Source organism: Triticum urartu, chromosome 4, assembly GCF_003073215.2.
Source record: "Triticum urartu cultivar G1812 chromosome 4, Tu2.1, whole genome shotgun sequence".
Taxonomy (NCBI): Eukaryota; Viridiplantae; Streptophyta; class Magnoliopsida; order Poales; family Poaceae; genus Triticum; species Triticum urartu.
This window is the reverse complement of record NC_053025.1, coordinates 499,992,612-500,002,890: the sequence shown is the minus strand read 5'-3', so window position 1 is coordinate 500,002,890 and position 10,279 is coordinate 499,992,612. Positions and strand designations below refer to the sequence as shown.

The window sequence follows — 10,279 nt, the reverse complement described above, 5'->3', positions numbered from 1 at the left end:
CCGCCGATTTGACATCTCCAGTAGGTGGTTGCATCTCCACGTGTTGTATTTTACATCTCCTAGAGGTGAAGACTTAAAAAAAAAATTTGTATCTACATTATCTGTTGGAGAGGGGTTTGGGGGCCTTAGAGATGAAGAGTTAGTTATTTTCGCATCTACATCATCTATTGGAGATGCTTTAAGTGCTGGCCATTTGACGAACCACATCCATAAGGCTAACCAATGCCATCACAAACCTGACAACCAGACTAATATCAATATATCATGCTAAACAGTGCCCATTGACAAACCAGAGTCATAACAAGGCTACGCACTGAGAATTCTACCTCTAACACTTGCAATATGCCTCTACTATGGCATCTAAAACGGGTTGCACGACCTCCAGAGCCGACATGTTTCTCTAATCAGATGGTTTGAAGCTTTTTCTAGCGAAGTGGTCCTTTTTCATGGCCTCGACAGCCTCCCTGCAAATGTGAAAATTTTAGTGCCTGGTTTAAACTTGTTTGTAAATGTGAGTGAATAAGCATGAAACAAGATTGTCTCCATCTTCGCCACATAGATTTAGGTAAAATAAATAAATTTACAAGTTACAAGTCATGGGCACAAACATTTTCCATTTAAGAACTCATCAAAGATATTATATGAAAATAAGATACGTTACCGTAATGATTTCTCCATCTCGGCATTTCCAGGGTCCAGCTTCAGTCCAGCCATGAAAACATCACATGCTTCTTTATACTCCTAGCGATAATTGAAGGCAGATTACATATGGAAGGTGCCATATGAAGAAATGCAAAGTGAAAGAGTATAATCTTAAGTTATTTATTTGACCTTGAGAAACATGAGAGCAACTCCCTTCCTGTAGTAGCCTTTCAACCATTCAGGGCGCAATTCAATGCAAGTATTAGCATCAAGCAAAGCCATATCTACTTCAGTCATTTGCATGTGGCACAGGCTCCTATTCGAATACAGTGTTGCATCAGTCGGGTCCAACTCAATTGCCTGCACCATAACAGACAATTTAAGTAGGGAGAGCCATATTACTATCAATCAACAAACAAGTAAAATTGCATATATCTATTCTGAAGGGTTGACAATGTATGCGAGACAACAGCCTAATTTACTCGGCTAGCAAGACAACGCATGTTCTATGTCTACCAGCAATACATACAAGTCTGGCGACACTTGATGATGGTTATAAACTGAAACCTGAGAACCAGGGTTTCTCAAACCATTGTGGGCTTCTTCTAGAGGGCTGCTGAAGGTGACTTAAATTTTCAATAGTTACCAACAGTTAATGGTTGACGAAGGTTTCCAAACAGCACAAATATCACAGTACATGTCGAAATTGGCTAGAGAAACCCTGCAGTAGTATAGTGGAACCAACTATGATAAAATCCCACGTCTTAGTTTGCCCTTTGCCCACAAAGGACCAAGTACTTGAGTAGAAAGTACTCATTTGATTAAATGTTTCGTTATGTTCTTTAATTATTTCCACTCCTCAGGCCACAGGAGAAGACCCAGATGACCTTCTCTTCCTCCTTATCCTATCATCTTCCTCCACTCTGATGCAAGCCAGCACCAGACCTCAACCTGAGTTGCTTCGAGTGCCGCCCCTGACATACTCCCTCCATTCCAAAATAGATGACCCAACTTTGTACTAAAGTTAGTACAAAGTTGGGTCATCTATTTTGGAACAGAGGGAGTAGGTCACAAGCAGCAGCGAGTGCATCTCAGAGTGGATGTTCCCAATGGTGATCTGTAAGCCTCGGCCACAAAGACGTCAGACTTGAACCTTGAGTGAGACTCTTGAGCACAATGCTGTCGGAGAGAGGGAACAAAACAAGCACACCTGGGCACAGAACGCAGGGCCCTGGTGGCATGCGTCAGAGGAGCCCTTGAGCACAGAGGGACAGCATACTGGGAGATGAGCGACGAGCTCGGGGTGGTGGCAGTGAGAGGAGGAACCTGTGAAGAGGTTGAGCATCCCCCATGCCACTCAAGTACAGCTGTAAGCAGCAGAGGCACAGCAGACCGTGCCAGACACAGAGACACCCGAGCAGCTTGTGCGGAGAAATTTGGAGAGCTGGAGAAGCCATACAGTGGAGAAGTGTAGGGGCGGTTTGACCTTTTGGCATCAGTTTTGAGAGCCCATTTAGCTCATATTCTTGCTAGAGCATTTTATCAGGGCCAAAGCACCATGCGTCATTTGGGATATTGCCAAACACTTGGAGAATATCATTCCAGGCAAAGGGCAAACTAAGATGAGGCACTTTATAAAATCTCCTAATCTATAATACTTAAATAGTTCATCCCCACTATCCTATTTCTCTTGACATGCAAGCTATCCACCTCATCAACTAGACAAATCAGCAATTTTACCCATGCATGACGCCACATCATCATTTTGTTTCATGGCTGAGATAAAACGAAGGGGCGACAGAGATAATTCTGCTCCTCCTTACTAATTCTCTCTCTTACATGCATCACTGCTTATCAACAAATTAATCTTTGCATGCGACGAACCATCCAATGAATCTCTGCCGCCCCTTCGTCTTACTGCTTCTTCGTTGGATGGTCCGCTTGTCTCCCTTCCATCAATAAATCTTCAGCTTGATCTTCCTGCTTCTTCTGCCCACCTATTTATTTGTGCCACTCTCCATACTGCGCCATCACCGGCCAAGCCTTTGTAGGCTGACGCCACCAGAGACCTGCGTACTAAACGCCGGTGTGGAGTCTCTTGACTGCTGCCAGTGGGGGCTTTGTTGGCCCAAGCTATACGCTTCAACGTCGACCCAGGCTCTCAGCGAACCATGCGGGCCACGGTCGGCATCATCCTAAAACATCTCATCCGCCAGAGGTTGGGCGATCTTTTTCCTTTTATCTCCTCTGATCTGAACCTTTTTTAGTTAGTTTCGGTGGAAGCTTTGATTGTGAATCAGAGTGGCTGAGAAGGGCGAGGGCGCCGGCCGGATGTACATTGGCAACGCTGATGGAGCCATATGGACGCCGAGAGCAGGAAGATGAGGTCTCTCGGGCTGTTTAGTTGTCCAGATCTCCACGCTCTATGTCGTTGTTCCCCTGAAGGCATGCATGTGTGCTTATTTTTATGAAAGAGATGCATATGTGCTGTGCGTGCCTGATGTGTATTGTATATGCATGTTCTTTTTTCATTTTCTAGGGAATGAAATCTTGCTGGCAGTCATGTACAAATTCAGATGTATGAATGTACTCCGTATTTGCTAGGAACCACGCCTGCAGCTTGAAAGAAAAAGGTGAGGACGAAAGGGAGTTACACCTCCAGGGATGTTGTGCGCGCTCTATCCTTGGGTCAGTGGTCAGTGGTGGCGCAACTCGCGACGGCCAGGGACGTACCATTTAGGTAGCGCAGCAAGCAGGCCAGAGCATCAGCGGTGGTCATTCCGCTGCTGCCTTTCCTGTCCATTTAATCCTCGCACTTGAGCATGCTGATCTTGCTGGCTTCCTCCACCTCTCTCTCCTGCTCTCCACCATGGAAAATCTGATTGGAGCTTGAGTTCGACATGGAGAAGAAACCTGCCAGCTGGGAGAAGTCCTGTTTAGACGGCTTCTTTGAACGTCCCCTTCTATGTGAGCCCACCACTAATAATCTAACGCTCCAACGTAGTACAACTTTTCAGATTTTTCACCAAATGGAGGTTTTCACTCATACATCCCCGTGTTAGTATCCCTAATCCTATTACGTACGGATAACTTTTCTTTTTGAGAATTCCTATTATGGATAACTGAACAAGCATTATTCATGTTAGTAGTTTTTGTGGGGCCTCGAGCTAGGCTTCGGGCTTTTGGATTCGTCCTAGATTACTCTTTATTTTTTGTGAAATATTGGTATTCTGACCGGGCTTCGGTATGTTTAGTGTAATTCCCATCAAACTTCAAGTTTCAAGTTTTCATGTTAGCAATGTATTTATATTTCTCTGCAAAAAGGTGATGCATATTTATATCATACCATCAATGGTTCAAATAAACATATTTATATTTCTTTTCTTTATTTATTATTTTTAACTTCATAATCCTCTTCTATATGATACTTCAAATTCCCGCAGCAACGCGCGGGGTATCATCTAGTTAAGTACATTATTACCTAAGAACTGTGTTAATCCATGGATAGTCTGTCTACAGTGTTAAAATGCAGAAATATAGTACAACACAAACAGAAGCTCAAATTCTGTATCGCAACAGCAAAAGGTTTCCCTTTAATTGTTCCATGCATATGAATCTTGCAAAATTTGCATCCAAATAAACATTTTTTGTTGTTTTGCTCCCTATCTAAATAGAAAGAAAATCAAAAGATAAATGATAGACTAAAGAAACATACTACACAGAAAGGTAGAATATGCCTGACATCACCAATACAGTTGCTCACATTATTGCTAGTGTTGATCAAGCATTAGAGTAGCATTACATGATTCCTCACATTAGTACTAACCTCGGTGTAGAACATTGACGCGGCACGATAGTCCTTTCTCTTAACAGCTTCCTCACCGCATAATTTCAGCTGGACTTTGGTATTGTCATCATCTTCCTCATCCTAAATCATGGAGAAAATTAAACACCGATTAGAATATAGACGTAAAATGTCCAAAACCTACAGAGATGAAAGATAAGTTTTCATGTCGAGAAAGGTTAAAGTAATTTGATGAGACATTCATATAAAAATAAAAAAGGTCAAACAAACAAATAAGTCTAGTTTCTAGTCACTAGGTCCTGTTGGTGCTTTAGATCACCTTCACTCCTTGAGGATGCGCTTTCTTGTTTCTGTTCTTTGCCCCTGTTTGGATGTAATGCTGTGGGGCATAATATTGGTGATATTTGGACCAACTATGTACGCTGGTAATCCAGCTGTTTGGCTCTATAAAAAAACTCAGTTGAAAGGCCTTATCTCCAAAAGAAAAAGAAAAATTTACTCTGCACATTTTTTTTGTAATCTTAGGTTGCAACAAAGTTGATAAATAAATAACAGTTTCCTTTCATTAAAAAATATATGGTGCAAACCAACACTTTAGCCTAGTATACATAAAGTGCCTAATAGGAGGCTAGGCACTGCAAGCGCTACATTTATTCAGAGCAAACAAGTAAGGACTACCATGCCATGGTCCACAAGCAGTTACGCAATAACATTTACAATTAACCAAACACCAGGGTTTCTAGCTCGAATCAGTCGGGGGGGGGGGGGGGGGGGGGGGGGGGGGGGGGGCAACGTGCCTACGCGCTATGCGACAACAAAAACGCCTACCGCTCAATTGTGCTAGGAGTGCACTTACTGCACCTAGGTGTGCTTAGGCAAGATGAGCACTAGGCAGTGGCAAAACGCAACACATCATAACATATAATGCAGTTCTGGCATAAAAATATACATAAAGACCTTCTGTTGATAAGATCAGCATCCACCAGACGTTGAGACTCAAAATTGAAAGTCACTCAAGTAACAACATATTTGGGTACATACCAAGATTATAATGAACTAATATGAACCAAAGTGTCAAGATGGAATTTTAAGCAACCATTTCCCTTGCTTGACTTCATTGGCATTTCACATCATGAGACGTTCCTTCTTTATATGTTTACTTGCACATGGTTTACTCGCTCGGTTCCCTTTGGGTGTTTAAAATACATTTTTTTTCCCTTGTCATACTTAGATCAATTATCCTTTCAGTCATTTTAAATCCTTGGAGACCATAAAACAAAAAGAAAGAACACTTAAACCCAACATTAACTTATTTCTTCTACTGGGACAATAAAGTAAAAGTCACAGACATTCCTTCTCATTAAAGCAGTTTTCATACTGACAACAAATGTCAAATTCACTGAAATGTGTCTCTGAATTGATCTTTGGTTTGTGATCTACATAATAAAATAATTTAAAAGTGAAAAAATGTGAGCATAGCACTAATACGAATGCTACTTTGCGAACTATCTTAAAGAATATGCCCTAGAGCAAAACACGGTTATCAAGAAATTCAAGCTGGCCCCACTGAAAAAAATAATAGAGCTAATCACTTCACGTTGCTGAAACATAGGGACAGTTAGGAATGCAAGCCTTAGGCTTTGAATATCTTAATGAAATACAGAATTGTCAAGTACTCCCTCTGTAAACTAATATAAAAAGGGATCTAAAAGGTCTTATATTAGTTTACAGAGGTAGTACATAGGAATCAATTCATACCCTGGGCTTGGAGCGTAATACAGAATTATCAAGTACATAGAATTCAATTCATCCCCTGGGCTTGGAGCGTGATACAGAATTATCAAGTACATAGAATGCAATTCATACCCTGGGCTTGGAGTGTTTTCATTTGGCATTAGCAAGAATTCCGTCAACAGTCCAGTTTGATATAGTTCGAATGGGAGAAGTTAAAGGAAATAGTAACTCCACATGCTTTCTTCTTCCACAGCTTGCTGCGAGTTGTATTGGCATGGCACCACACTGTCAAGTAACAGATGGATGAAACATGAGCCACATGATTTAACAACAGAGGAGGTTATTATATAGCTACTAGAAGGGTTACTTGGAGAAAATGTAGCTACTAAAAGAAGAAGAAAAACTAATGTGGACCTAGTCAAGAATCTTGCCAGTATTCATTACACAAAAAATTTATATAATGCAATGAAGTATAATGGAACATGACCCACACACTTAAAAATGTCAATTGAGGTACTGCTTCTAGAAGTGTCAGCGTGCGGCCAAATCACACATTCATTGAAAATTATTTGGAGCAAGTGCATATGAACTTCTAGTTCCTCATATTAGTACCCTTATGCTCTACCAAGCATAAAACAATTTCCTGAAGTAAATCAGATTAAAATTTCAAGAGTCGAGAGCTCACAAGGCACAATTTTAAATAAATGGCAAATGTGCAAATTTGCAATCTTACATTAATTAGTGGAAATGTGCAAAAGTTGCCCCAAGTTGTTAGATTATAATCTGAGAGGATTATCGTACATTTGATTTCATGCACATGATGATCAAATTGCAAAGGCAGAGTTCTGTATTTAGAACATAAATAGGAAGATGGGTTCATGCTAGTTGCTGGACTGTGCCCAGTTCCCTAGATAAATTCATTTAAGGAAATTGTAAGCACTATGGGATACGAGCAAGTAGAAGAATGCAAAGCGAAAATAAAATAAAACTCACATGACTATTTGGGATATTAGGGTCTGCACCAGCCTTTAGCAAGTACTTCATGCAGTCAGTTAACCCGTAAGTAGTTGCCACTACCAAGGCAGTATCGGGATTAGTAGAATTTACATCTGCACCTGCCTGTAGATATGGATTATATAAAACTAAAAGTTGTGGTCACTGCAGTTTTTTAACTTTTCATGCAAATAGATATTCGCATAAGACACCTATATTATTTTCTCTATAGAAAGACCTCGACAAGCAGTTTCACACACTTCAACGAAATAGACTCTGGTAGTCCTTCAGAAGTAGCACTTAGAGCTGCAATCAATGGTGTACCTAAAACTTCTGAAACCTTGTTCGGCTACAAGAAAAGATCAGCTTGAGTGAGAAAAAATAACCGTAACATACTACAGAATACGCCACGTATTAAATTCTGGAACAAAAGATGTAAAAAATATATAGAGGAAAATAACAACGTACAGATATGGAACATGTTTCCACACTGATGAATCTCCTTTTTTTAGGAGGATTACAGAACTATTATAGGCTGACAATTTGCAGTAATTTCTTTTTATATAAATGGACAAGTCCCTGGTGCAAAGACGGTTTTTTCTTCTCAAGTTTCAACCATCTATGGCATAGTAACATACAAGATAACACTTACATTGAGTGGCAAGCCAAATAAGAAACTGCACATGGTACACCAAGATATTTTTTAAAAGCAAAGGGGCAGAGGAGGCCCCCATGACAAAAAAAAAATTAACGAATATGAGTCCAAATTCACGTCCGTGAGGACTTGAATGCAAGTAGCTGGGTAGTACATCCACTCCCCTATGTTCACTTTCTATTGCACCAAGAGTTATCCTCATTCTCCATATTGATGGAGGTTCCTAAAGCTATAAGACAATTTGGCATTTGGCATTTGTATGTATCTGCTATGACATCTGCATGGTGCTATAACCAAACTGAAGATCACACAAAAAGCATTTGTAAATTGTAACAAAAAAGTTGTGGAATTAAATTATTACATCTGCATGGTGCTCCAATAAGACTTTCATGACACTGGCCTTCCCATAGTAAGCAGCAATATGTAGTGGTGTCCCATGAAAATAAGCTATATCAACACTAGCTCCTCTAGATAGCAATAGTCTTGCTGCTTCGTGATGCCCTAGATAAAAGGCACAAAGAGAGACAATAAAATGTAACCATGAAAAGAAAAGAAAAACATTTCTGGACAACAGAACATATCCTTAAGGATTTTGATCACTACCATTTCATGACTTAGCAAGAGGCCGAGCATGCATAAACTGTGATGGTTATTTGGAATACAAAATACTTAAAGTAGCAGAGGTAATTACCAGAACTGAACGCCATCTCAACCGTGGGTCAAAAAGATATTTAGTAAGCTAACACTTAACAGATTTTGACATCCCAAGACCAGCAAGAACTAGTAAAAAAACAATCAAATTAATCTGTTTTCTCTTACGAACTTGTACAAACATTGAAACTACACTTTGGTAGATGTGCAAGAATTCAACATCCAAGCGGAACAAAAATAAGAGCCACAAATGACCAAGTGGCCTAAATGAAGAGTTCCAGACTGCCCAGTAACAATGGAAAATTTATCTTTCATCTTTACATCGCAACAAATTAATAAATGTAAAATCTACAGATGAAAAGCTAAGTATAAACAGAGATGATACCAAATTTTGCAGCACAGTGAAGAGGAACAGAGCCTGCGTCGTCTTTCTTATTTGGATCTGCCCCGTTGTCAAGAAGGTACCTAACAACATCCATTTTTCCATCCAATGCAGCAGCAGCCAACGCATTACACCTAGCAGCAAAATCAGAGAAAAGTAAACTTGTGCAATCATCGACATCCGTAAAGGCATGTGAAATCGAGATGAATTTAATGTGATACACATAAATGGAAAGATTTGAAGATGGGTAACATTGCAAAATTGAGCTAATCAGAACAGAAACTGAATCAATCTTAACGCAGAAAAGGTGCACATACCAATTTTGCTTCCAGCATTGATGTCAAAGCCGAGCTCCTCCACCAAGCACCTGCACACATCAACTTTTCCCAGGCGCGCGGCGGCCTGAAACGGCCCAACACCTTGGATGGACACATCCGCAAGCCACGCCTTCTCCTCCGCGTCCTTGCCGCTCGCCAACTCTTCAACGCCAGCACCAAAAATCCGCGGGTCAGACACAGGCATATCGCTCATTACATACCGAAACAAGCACGCGCATGCGCAGACCCCATTCCCGCCAAAACCCTAGCAAATGCGACGCCGCATCAGGGGGAGCCGGCGCCGCGCGGCCGTGCGCGGCGAGACCCTTGAGATGTGGGTGCGACGGGAGATTGCTCACCTCTGAGGCGGCGGAGGTCGCCCTCGGTGGCCGCGTCGAAGAAGGCCGTCTGCGGCGAGTCATTGCCGGGAAGACCGCCGTACGGAAGCGCGCGTCGAAGAGCGCTCTCGATGCCGAGCCTCATATCAAATCCCGAGCCGTTCATGGTCGCCGGCGGCCGGCGATGCTCTACTGTACTTGGGTCTTCGCCCCGAACCACCGGTGCCTCGAGCTCGACTGTTGCCTGTTGGGGTTTGGGGGTTTACCGCAGGAGAAGAAACGCCGATGAAAATATTGTTGTTTGGAACACGGTTCTGCACCAAAGTCCCTGCTCTGGTTTTATTTTGTGTACATGTGCTCATTGACACATGGGACCAATCTGCCGTTGGCTCTGGTGTTTTCTTCTTTCTTTTTTTCTCCTTCTTCGTCTTCCCCAAATCGCCTTGCCCGAGAAGGAGAGGAGGTGGCGTGGGAGCTCAGAAGGGGTTGCGAAGCTCGGGAGCACATGAGTAACAAGCGAGAGAAGCGGTGGCGTGACCCACTCGGAATGTCGGGGGGAGCTTGGGAGGGGGTATGAGAGCATGGGAGGCCGTGGATTGGTGCGCAGTGTCGGGGCGACAACGAAGCTCGTTCTACGACGAATCGAGGAGAATAGAGCTCAGGAGGAATGGTGGAGCTCGGGAGGCAGTGGATCGGCTCCCAGTGTCAAGATAGTAGAGGAGATCATCTGACGAATGGATCGGTCAGGTAATGGGGCTCAAG

At 42.2% G+C, this 10,279-nt stretch overlaps 1 protein-coding gene across 1 annotated transcript; it reads right to left on the bottom strand.

Annotated features, from left to right (window-relative positions):
- Positions 1-210: 210 nt before the first annotated feature.
- On the bottom strand, positions 211-9,683 carry LOC125554829 (poly [ADP-ribose] polymerase tankyrase-2-like). Its single transcript, XM_048718230.1, has 11 exons — positions 9,539-9,683; positions 9,238-9,341; positions 9,180-9,196; positions 8,866-8,996; positions 8,191-8,330; positions 7,175-7,300; positions 6,314-6,466; positions 4,469-4,570; positions 832-1,002; positions 662-741; positions 211-464 (listed from the first exon to the last, which is right to left on the bottom strand). The coding sequence occupies exons 1-7, from the start codon at positions 9,681-9,683 to the stop codon at positions 6,332-6,334; spliced, it is 798 nt and encodes a 265-aa protein (XP_048574187.1). The 3' UTR covers positions 211-464; positions 662-741; positions 832-1,002; positions 4,469-4,570; positions 6,314-6,331.
- Between the last annotated feature and the right edge of the window lie 596 nt (positions 9,684-10,279).